Source organism: Mus musculus, chromosome 9, assembly GCF_000001635.26.
Source record: "Mus musculus strain C57BL/6J chromosome 9, GRCm38.p6 C57BL/6J".
NCBI classification, from domain to species: Eukaryota; Metazoa; Chordata; class Mammalia; order Rodentia; family Muridae; genus Mus; species Mus musculus.
This window is the reverse complement of record NC_000075.6, coordinates 15,938,574-15,961,809: the sequence shown is the minus strand read 5'-3', so window position 1 is coordinate 15,961,809 and position 23,236 is coordinate 15,938,574. Positions and strand designations below refer to the sequence as shown.

At 43.0% G+C, this 23,236-nt stretch overlaps 1 protein-coding gene across 8 annotated transcripts in view; it reads left to right on the top strand.

The window, feature by feature from the left end:
- The window catches only part of Fat3 (FAT atypical cadherin 3), a 592,493-nt gene that overhangs the window by 540,872 nt on the left and 28,385 nt on the right, over nucleotides 1-23,236 (top strand). For all 8 annotated transcript variants that reach the window (XM_011242542.3, XM_011242541.3, XM_017313398.2 and 5 more), the window contains 3 exons: nucleotides 1,268-2,066; nucleotides 14,242-14,376; nucleotides 16,811-16,968. In XM_011242542.3, the coding sequence (XP_011240844.1) occupies nucleotides 1,268-2,066; nucleotides 14,242-14,376; nucleotides 16,811-16,968 (1,092 nt within the window). The remainder of the gene's footprint in view (nucleotides 1-1,267; nucleotides 2,067-14,241; nucleotides 14,377-16,810; nucleotides 16,969-23,236) is intronic.

Below are 23,236 nucleotides of genomic sequence, written 5' to 3'. Positions count from 1 at the left end.
CTATCCATCCTCTAGAAAGTAGGCATCACACCTCCCACAGTAAGTTTTCTGCTTTCCTCATAGGAAACATCCACCATTACTGGCAAAGTCATTGTTCTGCCACCTTCTTTCCAGTGACTTATGCCTTTCTGATACTTTTCTGGCCTGTGGCATTGGGGTGGGCAAACTCTGGCAGGCCTGTGAAACTCAACTCATCAACGTCCTTTGAGTTATCCACAGTTTGATTTCAAATTCAACCTAGTTTACCAAACTCCCTTCCAATTTTAGGAGTCTCCATTTCAGGATCTCTTAACTCATATAGCCAAACATGGCAGGTACTTATGCTAACTATGTGCATACGCTTAACTATGTGCTAAGTATTTCTATGGGTGATGCCTCTGCTACCTGTTTTCTAATAGCGCTTGCCTTTAATTCTCACAATCCTCAGGAGGCTAATATTATTGTTACACTCATGTTAAGGGTGCAAAACTTAGAGAACTCATGTAACTTACTAAAACCACAAGTAGATTGTATACAAAGCTGAGATGCAAAGGGAAGCCTGTGTGCTGTCCAGGGCTTGGCTCTCCATTGCTGTCTGCACTTGAGGACACAGGTCCTATGTTCCAGCTCTGACTGCAGGGTCACTGGATCCCTGTGGGCCTGGCTTTAATCTGGGACATGACACCACTGACTCCTTCGCCAGGCATGATAGGTGTTCATTAAAGCTCTGCTCTCACGGCGAGTTCCTCTATGAAGAGAGAATGGGGTTTAGCAAGCTGCCTATTTCCCTTCTGGTGTGTCATCTTTTGTACTCTAAAGCTTACTATGATGTAATTCTCATTTAACTAATGGCACTTCTTCTATATGCCAAAAGGTGTCACCTGGTCCAAGCAAAAGGAAAGAATCCAACAGAAAACAAAAGATTCCTTTTCAAAGTGGGAACATTGTTTATGAGATATTTTCCTCTGCTTTCTGTCCCAAATGAAAACAAGACAAACCTGATGCGGGCATACTGGGTCTTATAACACTCATGCTGCTAGACTCTGACTCAGCCCCACTGGCTTTATTGTGTTAACACATTGTATGGCCCATAATACAGTACCCAGAGAATGACTGAAGGTGATAAACAACTCCTCTACTTAAATGTCCATCCTCAACATGTTTCAGAATAGTGACAAGGGAATGAGGAGATTTGAACCTGGTAGAAGGGGCAGATACCCTCTGCCACGGGGTGATATTTTAATAATTATTCTTAACTCCTTGTTTGTCCTTTTCTTGTTGTCCCCAGGCAAAAGACTCAGGAAAACCACAGCAAGTTTCTCACACCTACATCCGTGTCCGGGTCATTGAGGAAAGCACTCACAAACCCACAGCCATCCCTCTGGAAATTTTCATTGTCACCATGGAGGATGATTTTCCTGGTGGTGTCATTGGAAAGATCCATGCCACGGATCAGGACATGTATGACGTGCTCACGTTCGCCCTGAAATCAGAGCAGAAGAGCTTGTTCAAAGTGAACAGTCACGATGGGAAAATCATTGCTCTGGGAGGGCTGGACAGCGGGAAGTATGTCCTGAACGTGTCTGTGAGTGATGGCCGCTTCCAAGTGCCCATAGATGTCGTTGTGCACGTGGAGCAGCTGGTGCATGAGATGCTGCAAAACACTGTCACCATCCGCTTTGAAGATGTGTCCCCAGAGGACTTTGTGGGGCTGCACATGCATGGGTTCCGGCGCATTCTGAGGAATGCCGTCCTCACCCAGAAGCAGGACAGTCTGCGTATCATCAGTATCCAGCCTGTGGTGGGCACCAACCAGCTGGACATGCTGTTTGCTGTGGAGATGCACAGCAGCGAGTTCTACAAGCCAGCCTATCTGATCCAGAAGCTGTCCAATGCCAGAAGACACCTGGAGAATGTCATGCATATAGCAGCCATCCTAGAAAAGAACTGCTCGGGGCTGGACTGTCAGGAGCAGCACTGTGAGCAGGGCTTATCACTGGATTCTCACGCACTCATGACCTACAGCACAGCTCGCATCAGCTTCGTGTGTCCACGTTTCTATAGGAACGTGCGCTGCACCTGTAATGGTGGGTTTACCTAAATGGATTACTTCCTACATTTGGCTATTTTTATCACAGCTTCTACAATCTACTTGCCAAAAGCACCCAGAGAAGGTCAGAGTTTGAGGGTGAGGTCTGGCCTTGCAGGGGAGTCGTAGCAGTTTGAGGGTGCAGTCTGGCCTCGCAGGGGAGTAGTAGCAGTGAAAAGCAGATGCATTTGGTTTCACATGTACCTGGAGTCATAAAGCAATGTGAGGAATTCTGGTACCCCACTTTTTCTCTTTATTTTATTCAGTCCAGGACCCCAGACCATAGGATGATGCTGTACACATTCACAGTGAGGCTTCTCTAATCAAGGAAACCTTTCTGGAAATATCTCTGTAGATACACTCACAGCTATTTCCATACTGACTCTAAATCTAATAGAGCTGACAATAAAGATTAGTCCTCATACCTCCCAACTCTGAAATGCCACTTTTGCATTTAATCACTCATTCAACTAAATAGTAATTCTCACATGCTCAATATCCAGGATGGATGCTGGGGGTGCAGAAGAAGCAGGAAATGTGATCAGTTGGCCACCACAGCCATGGAACTTTAGTCTGTGAGGAATGTCCACTTCCAAGTATCCATCAGTATCATTGTGCATGTGGAGCATCTGGTGTGAACTTCTGCAAACCACTGCCGTCACCTGCTTTGATCTAACTATTGGAGTATAAGCCCTTGCAGCAGGCTCAGTGAGAGGCGGCATCATGTAGGCTGAGAGAAACTCAGGTAGGGATCAGAGAAGGACTTGCCCGAGGAAAGCTTAAAGGATGAGAGAGAAACCCACCCCAATGAGAATGAAAGTGCTTCTTTCTCTGGTAGGAAGTGGCAGCCTTGACAAATGAGACCAGAGAAAGGGCTGTGTACAACCAAAGTCATTAGCTAGGATGAAGAATTAGAAATGACCCTGGGGTAGCAGGAGCCATCAACTGATTAGAAGGAAAGAGGTGATGGGATAAGAGGCATCCTTTACAAAGGGTGCAGAGTGGGCAGGCTAGAGCCTGCTGATGGAAAATCAGTTAGGAAGCTGTAGCAGAGGGTAACAGCAGCACCATTTGCCTCCATGAAAAACAGGCCAGATGTCTGAGAGCACAGTCAAGGGGCAGACGGACCCCAGAGCTGAAGAGACTAAGCTTCCTGCTTGCCATTGAACCTTGATCTTGGCTGGTCAAAGGTCATAACTGTACAGTCACAGGCATGCAGTAGTCAGTGAGAAGAATTGCTTTCTCTGTCCCTCTTTTCTCTCTTTGACTTGGGAGCCATAAATTTACAGCCCTCCTCTAAGAAAAGTACACTGGGGTTACTCTATCCAATGCAAACTTAGTCCACAGAGACTGTGGCCAGAAGGGAAGCCATTTATAAACCATCCCTGTGGGTAGCTGAGAACAAGCACCAACTCTGGCCTCTTCTCTTGAGGCACGATTTTGGTTGCAGTTTTAAAAATGTCCTCATCAAAGGGAGGACCTATGGTCCTCAACGTCCTGCAGGAGGCACTTTGACTGCATCAGAGCTTCCTAGAAGAATGGGCGTTTGCCCTCTGGTACCAGTGACTTGGGTTTGCATTTTCACCAAGTGGATGCAGAGAGGACCAGACCTGTGACATATGCACTAAAGTTGCAAAGTAATTCAGCACAAACATGATAGGGGAAATGCATTTCTGGCAGATGCCACCATGAACAATTTATGAATGCCAGCTGTCCAGGCCTTGTCTAGATGTCCTTTGCAGACAAACTGATTTATGCACCAAAGCCGTGCTAGAGAATCTGTGTAGTGATTCACAGCAGGGTTCAGGAGGAGTTCAGGATAGGACAGGGCAAACTCTGCAGGGAAACTATAGAAACACATCAATCCTGCACTCTGAGAACTCGGAAAAAATAAAAATATTTTGAGGCAGCCATGTTCTAGACAGCGTGGATTCCAAATGAAAAGCACACAGCCTCTTCCGGAGCTGAGGCTGAACTTGCGAGCATCTACACCAGCAAGAAGCTCAAGACTGGGAAACAAGTTTCCCTCCTGCAGCCCAGGAAAGCCTTCTGTGTTGTGGGGACTTTTCAGATAAGAATGTGAGTTCAAGAGATCCGAGTGAGCTGGCTTAGCAGTATCTTTACAGGAAAGTCATAGAGGATTTCTTATTTACTTACCTGTTTGATGCTTACTATTTTAGTGCAAAGATTTGGTCTGTGGCTTGTAAATTATTCTGCTATTCTAAATGCAATGTTTCAAGATGATGTCCCTACCCAGGATTTCTATATTCCCCTTAAATTCTACTCTCAGTAAACCTACAATGCTATAATTTCTGTGACTTGGCCGCTTGGTAGGCAAGAGGAAGCCTTCCAGGTATGTATTAAACCTTGCTCTACTGAAACTAGGCATGGTACAAAAAGTCCTCAACTTAAATCATCCTTAAATGAAGCTGAAGGCACACTTCTAAAATGCACTAGTAAATAGAGCTGAAAGTATTACCTGGCCCAGCCTTATTTCAGTGTACAATGCAAGGGTAACCTCATGTGTCCTGCCTAAGACCACAGTGAGACAAAACACTGGTTCAGTTCAAAGATCAGAAACTGTCCTCAAGGCCTGTGTATCAAAGGATTGGTTTTCAGCTGATAGAATTTTTTAAATGTGTGTGAAATGTGTATATTTTATACATGTGTTGATACATGTGTATGGGTACTTGTGTGTGTGTGTGTATGTGCACGCATAAGGAAAACAGATGCCAGGTATCTTTCTCAATCGCTCTGAAATTTTTATATTGAGGCAGGATCTCTCTCTCTCTCTAAATATATATATATATATATATGTATATATATATATATATATATATATACATATATATATATACATATATATGTATATCTCTAAATATATATATACACACACACATATATATATAGATACATATATATATATCTAAATATATATATATCTAAATATATATATATCTAAATATATATATATATATATATATATATATATATACATACACACACACGTGAGTGTGTGTGTGTATTAATCTACCTGGCAAGCTTGTTTCTGGCATTCCATGTCAATGACTTCTATGCTGTGGTATTTTTTTGTGGGTTTGAGGGCTCTGAATTCAGGCCCTCATGTTTACATGAAGAGCACTTTATCCATAGCACGACTGCTGTGCTTTGGAGTGGCGAATAGACCAGGTGGACTCTAGAATCATCTGTGGATTAGTCCATTGATGAATGCATGGTTGAGTAGTCTGTTAGAAGGTAGCTCTAATGGATGAGCTGGTCCGTGTGGCACACCTTTGAAGAGAGTACCTTACACTCCAGGTCTTTTCTGTGTCTCTCCCTCCTGGTTGCTGTGGAGAGAGCAGCGCTGCTCCATTGCTGTCTTTCACCATTTCAAGGCAGTGGAGACAACTGACAGTGGATCAAAAGCTTTGAAACCAGGAGCCAGAGCCAAACATCTCAGCTAGAGCTTGCTTTACTCAGGTATTTAGTCAAAATAACGCCAAAAAAAAAAAAAAGTAATGCGTCTACTTCATAATAGCAAGGACCCTCCTTTTATGTAAATCATAATCAAGAATCCTCAGTTAAGCCCATTTCCTGGTCTTCTAGGAATGGTCTGCCAGAATAGTGTGATCCCAGGAAGACAGATCTCTCGGACAGTTTGGACTAGCTTTCCAAGCCTCATATTCAGGCATGGGAAAATGCTTGGGTTACATGACTTTATCAATATTTGTGCCTCTATTGCTGGCAGGCAGGAGACCAAACATGGAGGCATGTCACAAGTAAAAGAAGAATAAGTACTCCTTCAGGCTCCAGGGACAAGCTATTGTCCCTCTCAGTTCTTCCAAAGTTTCCTTTTAAGTAAGAATAAAGGAATGTAAAATGCTAGCAGGAGCTAATTTTTAAGGTATCTTTTCATTTATTAGAAATCAAAGATACTGAATTTGACAGACATTCCTCTCCCCCAACCACACACACACACACACACACACACACACACACAGAGAGAGAGAGAGAGAGAGAGAGAGAGAGAGAGAGAGAGACTAGTGTGGCTGTTTTTCTGTTTATCCTGGGAGGCTGACAGATTCATTAAATGGTCTTTCCCACCACTTGGTGGAGTAATTAGCGTGATAAATGAATGTAGTGATCATTTGGGGCTATACAGTGATGTTTATACAGAGTTGGCCACAGTATTCCGCCCCCTCCCAACTTTCAGCTCATCTTTTTCTCATGCAGATTTTTGGGTCCAATTATCATCATTAGCATCTTGAACCAAAGTGCTGAGTTGTGCTAACAAGTGAAACTCAATGTGAATCTCACTGCCAAATAAGCTCATTAAATCCCAGGCACCATGAAACCGCATCTTTTAACAAAATTAGAGAGATGCAGAGTTCTGATGTCCTGAGATGACTCCCCGTGAACACTGTCACACCAGTCAGGAAGTCTGACAGCAAGTTTAATGGGGAGTGATAGATGTCATGGACCTCTCATGGGTAAGCAAAAGGAAGGGACGTCAAAATAACTCAGGAGACTATACTGATTATCCTCAGTTTAAATTTTTCATTAGCTGCTCAAAAAATATGAAATAGAAATATATCAAAAAGGACATACTTGTCTAGAGTAGGCTCCCAAGGTAACCATCAGCATTTAAAGCCAGTGTGTTTACAAAAGCCATGGCAGCAGCGGCTGCCTAGTTTGTCATACTTATTCAAATAAGAAACACAGGATGGAAGTAGAGGGCTTAGTTAAACAAATGGGACATTTCCATGAGTGGCACTCCTGCTAGACAAATGAGAGGGACAGTAGCCATGCCCTCCACCAGCAAGGGAGGACACTCTCAGCCCTGGGGAACAGCACTTAGGCCCTGAAGGTGGTGGTGTCAGCTGTAGTGGGGATGGGCAGCCTAAGGAGTTCCCTCACCTAGTCTCCATTCAGATAACCCCTAAAATGAATTCAGGAAGAACGATTGTAAGTGGAGAGATGGGGTTTATAAAAAAGGATTTAACTTAGAGCTTAAGCTCAGGGGTTAGTAGAGAGGCACAAAAGAAGAAAGAGAGACCCAAAGCTTAGATGTGGGCTTCACAAAGGACAGTCACTTTTTAATTATCTTTCTTATAGTCATAAACAGGGTTTCAGTTTTTGAAGTTAGTATGGTTGAAAGACTGCTTAAGGAACTTAAAGAGATCACAGGGTGTTTCTTGAGGTTTGTCTGACAGAATTGCAGTTGATTAGATAAAACTCTAGATCCCAAAGAGTCAGGAAGTTGGGGTATCCTCATACACCATAAACAAAGTCAATCTTCATGTTGGGAAACTCAGTAAATATACAGAAGAGGGTTATAGGTACTCGGGCCTTAAGCTGAGCTTATTATTTTAATATTCTTAAAAGAAATATTGTCTCTATACAGGCAGTCTTTACAGTGACTATTGCTTGTGCTAGAATTTTTGATTGTTGTCTGGCAAGAGGCTTTAACCAGACTCTGGGCTGAGAGGTTTCTTGTTTTTCCAAGGCCCTTTTCATTCTCTTGTCTTTCTGTCCTGCCTCACTGGGACCTGAGTGGGCCTGGCAGAATGCCTGGAGCTAGGCAGGTGGCCACAGGGGGTTCCCAAATTAAGAGTGAGAGCCAAGGCGTGGAAATGAAGACGTGTACAGTCCACCCACAGATCACAGGGGGGATGGACCAAGAATTAACATTTGTTGGTCCATGACCAGCTTCCAATTCTATTTCACACTATTAGAATTGCATTGAACGCTCTCTGTGACCCTATAAAGGAGTTATCATCAACTTTCCTCAAAACTTGAAGAAAGAAAACCTTGGAAACCTCAGTTGACAGGCTCACAGCTGCAGAGCTCATAATGGCAGAACCAAGATTCTTATGTGATCATCTTACTGGAGCTGTTAGTTAGCTACGGTACCTTTCTACCTCTGTGCAACTGTGAGAGGAACTTGGAGGCCACCCAGCCCAGCCTCCCACCACCACAGACATCCTGTCTGCTTTATTCCTGGTATGGAAATTCAGTTACGTTTAAGAATGAGTCCAGGATCTCTCCAGATGATCATACGGCACTCCACCAAAGTTCATCTTCTTATATTGCACAGCTTCAGCCTTTATCCACACAGAGCCTGGCTAGCTCATTCCTGTTCTACTGCCTGCCTCAAATAGCTAAGGAGAACAATTATGATTCCTCAGGTTCTCTTTTCTCAGGCAAACACCAGTGTTCTTTACTCCTTGATATAAACAATTGCATCCTACCAAGATCGAGAAAGTGCATAATTGGGACACAGAGGAGATATAAAGGAGGAAAGTGTCAGATTTAGTTGGAGGGATTCAAAAAGGAAAAAAAAATACATTGAAAGCAATGAAGTTTGTAATGTTGGTATCTTGCCAATCAGAAATGCAGGTTGAGCAAAGAAAGCAGTGAAGAGAAAAGCTACAGCTTTGGACTGGGTGTGAAGATGTATGGTGAAGTAGACAGAGAAAGGCTTTATCCCAATGAAGCCTAAAACAGCATCACGACGTCAAGAGGGTAGCAGAGCTTGGCTGGGAAGGATGGGGAGGAATGAGAACAGTTCTTGGAGTAGACAGTATAAGACAGGGAAGGAGAGCCTGTTGGAAGATGGCCGTGGTGATGCATTCTTGAAGTTTAATAGAATAAAATGAGGGGTTCTAAGGTAATCTAACACATGAAACTTGGCTTTAAGATTTTCTTTTAAGTAGACAAAAATTAGAATTGGGTTTGTTCTCTGGCTTGAGTTTGTTGGTGATAATTGTCTGAGGACATTGTATCCATGTAAGATGGCTCCAGGGAAGATGTCTTAAATAGAACCAAGCTTGGCCATTGGTGAAATAATACACAAAAGATGGCTCAGCCCAGTATTCTAGTGCCTGGATATGTCTCCACTTCTGGACACATATGGACTGCCTCAAATCTGGATTCTCTGGGGGAATATATCCCATATCTGTTTGCCGGCCATGAGTCAAGAATGCTTCTCACTGACTTACACAGTATTTACCCAGATACAGCGTCTCAGCAAAGCATGTGGGTTTCAGATCAGGGGACTTAGCATTAGTTATTGGATTCTTCAGCATAATGAGGCAGTGACATAAATCAAGAAATGGACTCAGCTCAAAGTGGCAGCTTAATAATCACAGCTAGCTGCTGGCGCAGACATAATCCCAAGGGGTGTGGGAATACTGAGGCAATGAGGAGAGTCATAAATATGGAAGCAAGACCTTACAAAAGTCTCCAGGGAACCACCCTTTGCCCCACACAGAAGTACAGAGACTTCATCTCAGGTCACTTTTCTGTTGTCAGTGCTGTAGAAAGCAACCAGAAATTTCCACCTGAAGACTTTCAGCAAGTAGAAAAGTTGCAAAGAACAAACAGACACATCCTCTGTGCATTTATCCAGTGTATAAAGAACACCCACAATTGAGGTAGGGAAGGTATGGCTACACCTTAAAAGGTGGTGGTAGAGGAGGAGGAGGAGGAAGAAGAGGGGGAGGTGGAGATATGTCTGAGGTGGAAAAGGCAGGGGACTGTACATGAGGTAGGAAATGTTAAAGGACTGTGCATGACATAGAGAAGGTACAGTGTGCCTGAGTATACATGGTAGAGGCTGTATTTGATATGGAGAATTTGAGGGAGCTGTGTCTAAAGTAGACAAGGTGAGGGGCTCTACCTGAGGTGGAGAAAGTGGGAATCATGCCTGAGACCGTGAAGGAGAGGGGCTTTGCCTAAGGTGGAGGTGATGGACTGTGAGTGAAGTAGAAAAGGTCCTGGAGGACTCTACCTGAAATGACTTAAAATTGGCTTTGGATCAGAGTTGGAGGTAAGGGACTGTACACAGGTTGGAGAATACGGGAGCTTTACCTGTAGTAGACAAGGCAGGTGGCTTTACTTGGAGTGGGGACGAAAGCACAGACAGATCTACATGAATCCTGTGAGCCCGAAGAGTAAAAGGCTCTAGGTCTTTTTTTACACCTCCAACACATATGGCATTTCATATCATCTCTCAGCTTACAAATCTGACTCAAATCAGGGAGCAGGCAGAAAGATCAGGTCCCTGCCATCTTGACAGGTTGTGTTAGCCTTGCCAGTTTTATAGCCTGGTTCAAAGTTTTCCTTACAACTCTTTCCTCAGGTACTGGCCCACTCCCTTTTCTCAACACTGTGAAGAATCTTTGTCCTGATTCTCTGAAAGGCAGTCATGACCCAGAAAAGCTAAGCAACATGTTCAAGGCCACAGAGTAAATACATTAACTAACTAGCCAGGTCTGCAGCTTGCCAATAGGATCTGGTCACTTTCCTGTCACACTCCCTCAGGGGACCTGGAAACAGGGAATGGAGCTTTTTCTTCTGCATCTGGTTGTGACACAGGCTGCTACTGCCTGGTCTTGCACTGCCATATGACAAATGTACTCATTTGGCTTGATAGAGAGGGAGCCCTTCATGCTTGCTCCACACTGATGGATGCCTGGATATGCAGAGCCTGCAGGTCTACATACAGGCCTCCACTCCCTGAGCTGTCACGGAGCACGGCACAAGTTCATTAAACCTGGATTATTTAATGATAGTTAATAAGATAAACTTCCTCCCAGAAGCCAACAGGAGTTGACATTGTCATCTCTTAACTGGTACTCAGGAGCTGATGAGGCACTTTCTGCCACCAGAGACTGGGTCTTTAAGGCTCTTAACAATAATAGGTGTGCATAGTTGCCTGAGATGGAATCTTATAAACATGGGATTTTTAAAATCAGGTTAACCCCTCAGCACCCACACAAGGCAGTATGGCTTCTATGTACCTAGAAAACTTTAGGTCTCTGCTGAAAAGAGCATTTATCCCTTAAGTATTCCCAGGACCCCATACCTGGTTCCATCAGAGGCCCAGGAGCACATGGCTTAATTCAGGCTCAACATCTGAAGCCATTCCTTGCAGACAATATATGCTTCGGAAAGGAACCAATCTCTATGATACGTATTTACTTGGAATAAACTTGTCGGCCAAAGGTATGTACAAAATGCAGACTGGCTTTCAGGCTCAGGTTTGCTGTTGTAGTTCTGTCAGCTGCAGGAGTGTGAGCTTGTGAGCTAAGCTCCTTGACAAGCATCGGATGAACTATTACTTGTGGCTAAAGAGATCCCGGGCTGGAATAAAGGCAGAAGACTCCTGCAGCTATCTAAACCAGCCAGTCACATTCCTTACCCAAAAATGTCCCCGTCACAATAGAGAGGTTATTAAAAACAAAAGGAAGGAAAAACTGATCGAAGTCACAAGCAGATAGAATGAAAGCACACATACATTATTGTATACTGAATATTGTTATTCACTTTATAATTCACTTGCAATATTAATAGTGCTGTTTTTCATACACACTCATGCTGCATTTTTCCTAGTGGGGATTGGATTTTAAATAATCATTAATTGGTAGCTGTGACTTAATTATGTACATTTCTGTATACTGTGACACACAGCCACAGGAAGAAAAAGAGATGTGGGCTTGAGATCCAACTGCTGGTTAAGTGAATTTGTGCTTTAACTCAAAGTCAGAGATATCAAGTGACAAGCCCTATGCTGATCATTGTGATGAGTGTGGTCAACAAAATGCTCAACATGAATAAAATGTAGAAATCCCTCAGTGCTGAATTGTCTTGGAAATATAGTGAATAACTTTCATTTTATGTACACAAAAATGTTTAGTTTTATTTGATAAATATTATCACAATTTTTTTCATTTTTTTAGATATTTTCTTCATTTACATTTCAAATGCTATTATAATTTCTATAGCAATAAGTATCATTACTGTCACAACTCTACATTTACCTAACCATCCTTTTTTGTTGAAATGGTGGCTTCTAAATTAAGGTTTTGAGAATGTAGGATTCCTTAGCACTGTAGCAGTTACAAAAAATCAGGATAGACAATGAATAACATCTCTAGTGGCATGTCAAAGATGCAGTGACATATGGAGATGGGATCCCTCAGTGTACTGAAATAGAAAAATAAAAAGGATAACCAAGAGCAACAGATTTAGGTACATAAACCACTGCATGTGGGTCCTCTTGGAAGTTACTGCTAGCTGGAAAGGTAAGCCAGATAAGCCAGAAACTATGTCTAATGATAAGGAACTCTGTGGTATGTGCCTATTGCTGCTTCCACGTAGTTTTTGCTTAGTTATCTTCAGGTTCTTGTACTTTTCAGCATAATTTAACTATTGTTCAACATTAGGAAGTACCCTAGGAGAGGATAGGCCATCATTACCTGAGTCAAAGATGCTGAGATGCTCACAATAAGGCAGAGCCAGCTGTTGAGAGTGTAACTTGGCTGTGAACAAAAGTTTAGTCATTCACAAAGCTGCACTATCAGCATGGTTGGCTCATCCCTGTTACTCAGAGGATCTCATGCTTTCAGTCTACAGTTAGAGCATTCTCTTCCTAATGAATAGGTCTAACGTTCTCTCAGGACACAGAGCATCCCTTTGATGGGATATCCCTTGCTCTCACATACCCATCAAAACAGTCACCTGATAAGTAATGTGTGTGTGTGTTTCATGTCTATGGATATCATTTTCTGTCATGTTTGTGAGCTTATTACCTCACTGGTCTCAGGAACTTTATCAAATTAATACTTTTAATTCAACAAGTTATTATTTGTTGAATGAATATGCTTGAATTTATTTTAAAACTGTTCACCAGAGCTCCTTGAAGTGGCTTATGAGATGGTCAAATATCAGGTAACATTCTACCAATACTGAAAAATACGTGGAAAGCATAAATGTTTAGCGTGCACTAGATCTCAGGATGTGTTTAGGGAGGTTGGATCTTGTAGAATCACTAGTAGAGATTGTTCTAAATATTCAGTTTACAATTCCTTCACCTCCAAGACTGAGAGCTGGACCAACATCAAGAGTGACTTTGCAAATCGACTGTAGCTAATAGCACAGTGGGATTTATGAATCTTAAATTTGCTACTACTGGCAAGATGGCTCCTCTTCCAGATTACAGTTCAAAACATGTTTGTATGTAGTTAGCTCCACATACCTGCTTTCCCTCGAACAAAGAGATGGCTGTCATGGGACAGTCCTTAATGATCAAGAAAGGCATCCTGGAGAAGAGTGGGATCAAGGACCACCTCCTGCCAGTGAAAGGAGAAGCTGAAGTCTGCTGTGCTCCTCATTTAAAGAGAAGGAGCACTCCAGTAAGAACTCTATCCCATTAAGGAAATTGCCACTTCGTTTGAAGCTTAATTTTAGTTGATTCGATTTTTCAAGAGTCCTTTACCACTTAAACTCTTGCCCGGTTGAAAAGGTAGTAAATACATTTGAAATAGCCCAGGGCCCTTGACAAGCGTGCTGCTTTCAATGAGGCCATACCTGTTCTCATCTGGTGCTGACCTAATTCACCTGAGTCCTAGTCTGCCTTAATCTTCTTCCAGGGATTCCCTCCTAAGGGATTAGACTTTCATCTAAGCTTGAATCAAGCAAGTGAAATGGACTCCTGACATAGTCAAGGATAAGTCTGCTGTGTGTGTGTGTGTGTGTGTGTGTGTGTGTGTGTGTGTGTGTGTGTGTGTGTTTAAGTAGCTGGCAGGGACTCCTCATAGTTAATCTATAAAATCCCATGTGGCAAAAAGGATTAGGAAAGAAAACGAGTTTTGCTTTCATAATTTAGAATGTACTCACTGCCTCTCTACCTGCCCTTCCACATCCCTTCCTCCTCCGCTCCCCCCTCCCTGAAATCAACAGCTAACATCTCTTACATTCTGCCCTCAAGTTTTTCAGAGTGGTAATAGTCTGCAGAAAATAGATACAGCCACATTGCTTATAAATGACCATTAGGATGTTGGGACCTTTCTTTAATACTGTCTGACAGAGTCTTGAAGTGATGATCTTTCTTCAGCTGAGAGACAGCTTTGGCCTAGTAGGGTAAGCTTTGGATTTTCCTTTGCTCTGATCCTACTCAGCCTGGCATTAATTAAATGCTGACAGATACAGAGAGCTGCGATGGGCACTGATGCCTAGTGATGGCAATCCCAATGCCTATGCTTCTGGGTGGCCCCTTTGTTGCCACTTGAGATCACATGTAGCCCAGGCCTGGATGGTTTCTTATGATCCATAAAACTGGTGGTGAATCTCTTTGCGTCCTGATCATGTTTCTTCTGCCTTTATCACAGGAGGAGTTTGCCCAGGGTCCAATGATCCTTGTGTGGAAAAACCGTGTCCAGAGGACATGCAATGTGTGGGCTATGAGGCCAGCAGGAGACCATTTCTTTGCCAGTGTCCACCAGGGAAACTCGGAGAGTGCTCAGGTACAGAGTGGTATGGGCAGGACAGGGTTGGGGCTCCCACTTCCCAGGGAATTTTCCTTGAATGAATGTCTCTGACTAGACTTTTGTGGAAGACATGTTTATGTGTATATAACACTTACCTTCAGGATGGAGCGTGACCAATGCTCACCCTCATGTTTAGTTGGGGCATGCCATAGCCAGTCCATGCTAAGGAGACATGAACACAGGACTCCTCTGTAAAGTGGAGACCATCTCATGGGTCCACAGTCATGTCGCATGGTTGATGAGAGTGTGAAATTATGGAAGTCTGAGTGCTGCTGTATGGACAAAGCAGACCCCTCCCTGGGATTCAGAAGGCTGCATGAACCTGTGGCCAACAAGGAAAATAAAAACCCAAGCAAAAAAAGGTTGATCTGAGCCAGTCTCATCAACTTTCCAGAGAATAAGACCAGCTTTGAACACCAAGTAAGCCAGCTCCTCCCTGGGAAGCTCGAACTACTGCCATGTTGCAGAAAACTGAGCTGTTTGCCTCTGCATTTTAAAGAGGAAAAAAAATCAATATTTACATCATTTTCATCCAAATAACCTCCTCCTTGTGGTCTTCATCTAATTTTAACATTTTTACTCAATTCTTTGACTTTATCTTACCTTTTTCTCTAAAAGTGTCTTCTTCCATTTTCACCCCAGTAGGATCATCTTCTGTGATAAGGTGTATTTAACATCTAGGCACATTGATACCAATTTTGGAATCCAGGAAATAATTACTAGCCCTTGTAAATCAAACCCAACAGCATGGCTGTGGGTGATGATAAGTGATGGAAGAGATGATAATCGCAGTACTGATAGTAGCAATATGAGTTCTCATGCCTAATGTGGAAAGCACTTTGCTTCCCGTGTGGTTCTAGTCCAGCTTTTGTGAGACATCCTATTATAAAAATGGGAATCAAACTCAATCATGGTTGAGGTCCAGAATAGACCTGACCATGAAATGGAGGGGAAACCTGGAAGCTTGAGCAAGTCACTAAGACGGCCCTATCCCAGCACATATACCATGCACACAGCATCCCTTCCCATCAGTTTCTAAATGAAGACTGTTCTATTGTTGGTGACAATCACCCATTTGCTGTGTCTTCTTTCTCTCTGCTTTTCACTCCACAACGCTATTGACCTGTTTGCTGCAGTGTTAATATTGACAAAAATGCTAAGAAATAAAAAAGATGGTTAAGTTAGAATCAGGCAAATTTAGAATCTGGTAAGATGGGTTAGGCTAGAGTCTAGGAAGGGGTAAATCTCTTTGAGAAGCCCATAGCCATACTGCCTGGTGTGACTTATTTTCCTCTGAAACCCCCTTTTCTCCTAACTCTCCAGCTTAAGCCTATACTTTTCAGAGAAGAGGGGGAGAAAGTAACAGAGACCAAGACAAAAAGACACAGAGAGGCACAGGCACAGGCACAGGCACAGGCACAGGCACAGCACAGGCACAGGCACAGGCACAGGCTCAGGCACAGGCACAGGCACAGGCACAGGCACAGGCACAGGCACAGGCACAGGCACAGGCACAGGCACAGGCACAGGCACAGCACAGGCACAGGCACAGGCTCAGGCACAGGCACAGGCACAGGCACAGGCACAGGGAAGAGAGTCTGAGAATGGAAGTCTCATAGTTAATGATTGACAATCAGTATTGTGACAGCTCAGTACGTCCTTCCTTAACACCTAACACCAGTTGACTGTTTGGTGTTAGCATGCCTGGAGAATGAACACAAGTATTCATGACTTGACTGGGTTTTCCTTGTTTTATGGGACTGAAAATTATTCTTATTTATTTATTTATTTATTTATTTATTTTTGCTATGAATTGACTTAGGACCTCATGTAAGGCAAACACTCCACCATTTACCTACAGCTTTACTTTGCTTTTTCTTTTTGAGAACAAGTCATCTAGGTTGACAATGTACTCACTCTATAATCTAGGGAGACCTTGACTTGAGAGCCTCCTGCAGCAGCCTCCTGCTACTGAGATTGCTGGCACGTTGCTGGCAGTTACTGGGATTGCTGGCACGTTGCTGGCAGTTACTGGGATTGCTGGCATGTACCAGCTAACCCAGAGAAGTTCTAACATGTCTGAGGGACATCAATGGTCCAGAAGAAATCAAAGGATATCTTTTTAATAATAATAAATTTGGAAAGAGGCAGTTAAGAATCTAATGATACTAAGAAAATCCACATTATGGAATTTACCAAGTGGCTCTGAAAATGAAGCAAGTGGAATATTTTTGGTTGCTATCTGGTTAATATTTAAGGATGCAAAATTGTAATCTGACAAGATCCCTGGGTTCCATCCTTAACTGCTGTGGTCTGCAATCAGCTTTCCTGATGTGTGGGTGGCTTCCTGGGTCCATGATTATTTCTGGATTTTAAGAGAACATTTGTGCTATTGGAATGGTCTTTTCAGGGCATACTTCCCTCAGCTTTGCTGGGAACAGTTACATCAAGTATCGGCTTTCTGAAAATAGCAAAGAAGAGGACTTCAAGCTAGCTCTGCGCCTGAGAACCCTGCAAAGCAATGGAATCATAATGTACACTCGGGCCAACCCCTGCATGATTCTGAAGGTTTGTAAAATGGACTGCTTTCTTCTGCAGCTTGATTTTTGTTGTTATTTGTCATTGTTGTTGAGAAAGTCTTATGTTAAAGCCTAGGGCAACTTTAAACTCAAAAAAGCCCTGCATCTCAGTGCTGAGATTATGGGCATGAGCCACCATACCCTGCTCACAATCATTTCTTAATTGACGATGCTCAATCTTACATTGGGAGAAATTTAAAATTACTGTCTTGTGGGTTTACAAGACCAGAACAGACTTCAGGATAAAAGAGAGAGCAATGAGCTTGAAAAGTGTGGCAGCATCCTACTCCATTTTAGTATTTAGTAATATTTAGTATTTCGAAACTGGCTGGTAGAGGTTAGAGATCTCCCTAGAGAAAGTGCGTGAATGTTCACCTCCTTTATATTCCAATCACTCCACAGGGCATTAGGACAGATGTCTCAATCAATCCCATGACAAAGCTAATCCTTTAATGGGTTGGCTCTGTGCTTGTTCATTGTGTTCTCACCACACTCTCTGGATAGCTACACTGTAGCTTGGAGAGCAAGTAGGAGATCTTAGGCATAAATATTCCACGTATCCTTTCATGACCCAAGTCTCTCAGTTTTTAAGTCATTTCCTGACCTCAGAAGTCCTCTTAAGCAGCCAGATTTCCTTCAAAATAAATCTGGCATTTGTATGCAGCTTGAGGCGCCTAGTGCCTTCGTGATTACACTAAGAATACTAACAGATGTAGCTGCATCTTTCTAATTTTAAATTTATTACAAATTTTCTATGGATGTGCTATCCCCACTTCCTTGATCAGGAACAATCTGGAGGGTTTTACATATTCACCCAAGGTTGCTTAGCTACCAAGGGATAAGGCTGACCCCACTGTAGTGCATCCCAGTCTGCTCCTCTCCTCCAAGCTCTCCCCAGGTCACATCCTGTGCATGTATAGACCACACCCAGCTTTCAGGAATGAAAGAGTGGGAGGAATAGACTTTCCCTGATCTGTGTTTAGGGGCTTTATTTTATGCTATAGTTGCTCAGGCTACAGGTTGCGGAAGTCTTCAGAGCCTGGTAAGTGAAAACAGACTATTGTCGCTGGCCTTCCCTCTCCTCTTTCAAGCTCTAACAGATTACTATAACACCAGTACTGTCTGTTAAATAATCTCTATACTGCACTGAACTTGAGAGGCACAGAAATGTCAGATAAGGATGGCTTGATTCTAAAATGAAGCTTGTCATCTTCCCATGCCTGGCATGTGTGTTACTAGTACACCTCTCTGGGGACAGAAAAGAAGAATAAACCTCTGGCATAACACTGGCCATGCAAGTATACAGTACTTCATGAAACAAATGTGTTTCTGAAGTTAGAAAACTGAATTCCTAAAAATGAATCCCAATAAACATAGGCAGTTGCTATTTGAAGGATTCTTTATGAAGGCTTTTGCGGTTGTGGATCATCACTGGCCCCTCGCTGTCATCCCCCTCATGTTAGGTTTGCCCAGAGCAGGTGGCAGCTATACTGCACTGTGGCAGATATTCATCCATGTTACCAGGAGCATCCTTGTAGGAGACTTGCTGAACACAGCCTTGTACAAGGTTTGATCTTACTGGCTTCAGGTACATTGTGGGCTTTGTGCTTTGTTTAAGCCACTAAGCTGAAATGCTTGGCTTAAACTGCATCTCCAGGTGGCCTGTATTTTCCTAGTCAATGTGTGTTCTGTAAACATGTATTTAAGACAGTAGGGGGCAGAGGGCATTCTCTGGCAACTGTTAAGGAGTTGCATGGTGGTCAGAAAAACAAAGCCTTCGTGGAGGGAAATGTCACTGGATCCTGGCTGCACTAGAAAGCACTTGCCATCCCATCTCCCATTTACTGCCCTGGCTTCTAAGAGAGATGTGAGACTTAGCATAAGCACACAAGTTCAATAAAAAATGAAAGCACCAGTGACATGAAAACAAATGATTACGATGCAATTAATGAAGCAAAAAGAGTAAAATACCGTGATTTTGAAAAATCAGAAAAAATATATTAGTTGAACACAAACCCAGTCCTTATTTTCCTTGCAGCAAAGCCATAACAGAAGGGGCTGTGCCCTTTATGCCTATTAAGAACAAAGTGTCAGATTTCCAGAGCAGACTTGGGGAGAAATCACAGCAGTGCAAGGAGGTTCTTGTCAGACTTTTTGGCACCAAGTGGAAAGCAGACAGAAACATGGTTGCTAATCTAGAAAGACTCCTAAATATAGGAAATATTGAGAAAAGTGGTATGTCACGGAGTCCTTTAGTCAGATGATTCTCAGACATGGCTTGGTATCCCAGAACAGAAAGAAAGATAGGGTAAGTTCATAAGTTGTGTGGGTGGGTCTTACAGAGCATGGGACATGGGAGCTCTCAGCGTGCTTTTACATAACATTTATTTCTGATACCCACTCCCCTCCTAAAAGGCAGGAGTACCCATGTCTGCCTGTGAGGAGACTTGGAGGCAGTTGGTGATTTCTTTAGTAAGTGTCGACTACTGGACAGTGAGTGTGGATGAATGACAGGTGAGCAGGTTTGAAGCTCCTGAGGAGTTGCAAAAGGTCCAGGGACTGATTGGAACATCCACCCATTTATTTATTTCCTGAACCAAAAATTTTTTCCTGAAGGTACCCCATGTGTCAGATACACATCATATGGCTTTGAAATGACAATATTGAATGGCATCCTTTCCAGAAACTGTTTCATAACACTTGTGATGATCCATGGGCCTTAATTGAGAACTTGATTAGCTTTAGAAGTGCTTGGGGGATGGGTGAGGCACACATCTAGATATGACTGTGGAAGGGTTCCAGAGACAATTTACTAAGAAGGAACTACTCTAAATGTGGCCACCAAGATAGGAGCTTGGTGTTCTGCTCCCACGCCCTCCTGGGTAGGATGCACCGGGGCCTCTAAAACTGTGAACTGAAGAGCAAATCCTCCCCTATTCACTTTCTATTTAAAAAAAATGTGGTCACAATGAGAATAAAGCCAAATAACACAGACACCTGGCTAGACTATTCTACACTGAACCCTACACTAAGGATACACTGAGCCATACACTAAGAATCCAAAGCAATGAGACTCATAATTTATCAATTTCTACTCAAACTCCTACTTTCTTATGAAAACTACTTTTATGGATCCGGTTTCCTGTCTTTTTTTTAAAAGATTTATTTATTTATTATATGTAAGTACACTGTAGCTGAATTCAGACACTTCAGAAGAGGGTGTCAGATCTTGTTACAGATGGCTGTGAGCCACCATGTGGTTGCTGGGATTTGAACTCTGGACCTTCGGAAGAACAGTCGGGTGCTCTTACCCACTGAGCCATCTCACCAGCCGATTTCCTGTCTCTTAATCCTCTAATCATTGAAAATTGGACAAAGCACACCATTGATTTTGTACAACTCTGAAGATGTAGATATTTTATAACAAAGGGACATCTATCTTTCTCTGAATTGTGAATATCATTAAAAATAATCACTCATTTGCCTGACCAATAAGCCATTTCAGTGGTGTGGCTACAGACTTCTCACAGACCAGACACACTTCAGTCTCCACTGCTGAGCCTTGCTGGCAGTCTGATTCGAGAACATGTCATCTTTTGCACAGAAAAAGACTTTAGAACTTGGTAGACAGAGAAGAGTTAAGTCAGAGTGCAGTTTCCAGTGTTAAGATGACTCAGATACTCAAAGGGAAGGAAGCGGTGTATTATCTCCGTGGCATGGCATGCCTATGGTTACTAACTTTTCACTGGGTGACTTTGGGCAGCGATATTCTAGAATGTCACAGCAACAAACCTGATGGCTCAAAATGCTTGATGCTTCTCTGGATAAAGGTGAAATGTGTGGGCACCTAGATTCCTTCTCTGGGCAATGCTGCTGATCTTATATTATTTTTAAAAGGGGGGGGGGAAGAAACTTAGCTCTGTTTGGAACTCACAGGGGGATAAAGTTTAGTTCCTTAGTAGCAGAATTTTTATGCGTGTGGGTACATCAAGTTTGTGTCAATTCTTTCTGGTTATTACCCAGAGGCAATTGGTAGTGATGGGGGAGGAGCATAAATCAAATAATATGTTAATTAAACACTCTTTTATAGAAACTTACATTAACTGCACGTTCACCAGCAGATTTTTCCATGACTGACTGAGGAGGACAGTGTTTTGTAGCCATGGAGTAAAGCAGCAGATGGGCTGGGGCATGGAGACAGAGTCTCCAAAGCTGTCCGTATTCTATCGCTTTATTACGTGCACTCAAAATGCACATGTGGGTATTATCTAATCATTGTCACTGAGGAAGTTTGCTGTTATTTACAATGGCCATTCAGTCTATTTTGCTAAATAACAGCAAAAGCTAGCAATTGTATATGATTATAGGTGAAAGCCCTCTGAAAATAAATGTTTGCTTTCAGACCTTTCCATCCAAGAATGGATATTGCAGAGCAGTGTGTGTGTGTGTGTGTGTGTGTGTGTGTGTACATACATGCTTCATGTGTGATATAGGCAGCCATTCTGCTGCAGAAACCACAGCCCATCTTTGTCTCCAAACCCACCAAGGTAGAGCAGTGCTTTCCAGAGAGCAGGGTGGTACAGGCAGGCCCGGAGTTAAGGCTCAGCATTCCCAGCTCCCTGGCTCTGCCCCACTCAGAGTGGCAGTGTTGATGGGGCATGAATGAATGAGCTGGACTTGCACGTGAGAAAATCTACGAGTCAAAGCAGACATGAGAATCACTGAGTTGTTTGCTACGGGAACTTTCTGAAACAGAACATTTGTACGGATGAGTGCTGTAGAACCTGCTCACTCTATCAAGCGCACCATGCAAAGACCAGCTGGGCTCATTTCTATAAATTCATTCAACATTTTACTTCTTAAGCTGCTGGTGACATGGAAGGAGTGTTCCTGTTGGCCTGTCATTTCTGCCCTTTCACAAGTGTCTATGTATGCTATGCACAGAAATGCAGATGTCATGACATCTCAAGACAGACAGACCACACACTCCTGGGACACTAGACTCCACAAAATCATTTCCTAGATCTAGACCCTTTTGTCTCACGGAGCCCAGCGGTAAGCCCCCTAGTGGCCAAATGTAAGCTTGGTTACATGGAGACCTAGCCTTCCACCCCCCAATCCTAATACCACAGAGCATATCTAAGAAACACAGTCCAGAGGGGACCACCAAGGGTCAAAGGCAATTTCCTCAATACAAGGGAAGCCTGAGTCTACTGAAGTCTGCCTGTGCTCTCTGCCAGCTAGGATCTTTGGGTGGTTCAGCTTTCTCTCCTACGGAAAATGAATGTTCCCTGGTGGTGGCCTTCATGGGTTTGGTAGATGCACTTTCTAAAGCAGACATGTCTCCCCTGGAGCACCCTGACCAGGGATTGGAACAGCTGCAAATTGTGAACAGCTGATCAGAAGGTTCTGTGGCTAAAAATTCATAAACTGTAAGCCAAGGGTGCCCAACTCCCAGCCAACGTGCCCTAATATAGTTATAGATGATTTAACACAGAATTATAAACTTACTCAAACTGTTGGTCGATTTTTTGTGATTTTTTTTCTATTGTGCAATTCTAAACCATAAACTTTGTATTTTTATAGATGACAAAATCATGTCGCAGTGTCACTCAGAACAAATGTTTACATTGTTTTCCAAACCATGTGGTGGGCTATGAATTGTTGGACACCCATGACATTTAATATGTGGCCCAAGAAAATTGATCTTCACACAGTGTGTCCCAAGGAAGACAAAAGGCTGGATACCCCTCGTATATGCAGTCACCAAGCTTGGGCACTCTGGGAGTGCCTCTTGTCCATTTGGTGAAAAGTATAGGAAAAGGCGGGCTTAAGGATGACACCAGTGTTTAATATCCAAATTACACACAAAGTTGGGTACCAGGCAACCCTTGCTTCTATTTGGCCTCTTCTCTCCACTATATCACACTTTTGTAACTTGTTTGGGGAGTGTAAGTGTATGTGTGTGCAGAGTTAACATGTGACCATGCTCCTGCCAACTAGACTAGTGGACCCCAGAAGGGCAGAATAGCTTAGCCTTACCCCGCCCTAGCTTATTGTATACCACATGGTGGGTGTCCCGTGGGAATGGGTGATTTCATGGAAATCAGTGCTATGACAGAGAGGGGTGCAGAAACAAACAAGATATCACAGTGGGTGATGATCCACAGAAACTTTCTTAAATACCACCATGTGCTTCCTGGACGTCCCTATGATTGGTAGCAGGAAGATCTGAGAAGTGTCCTGGCAGACAGTAG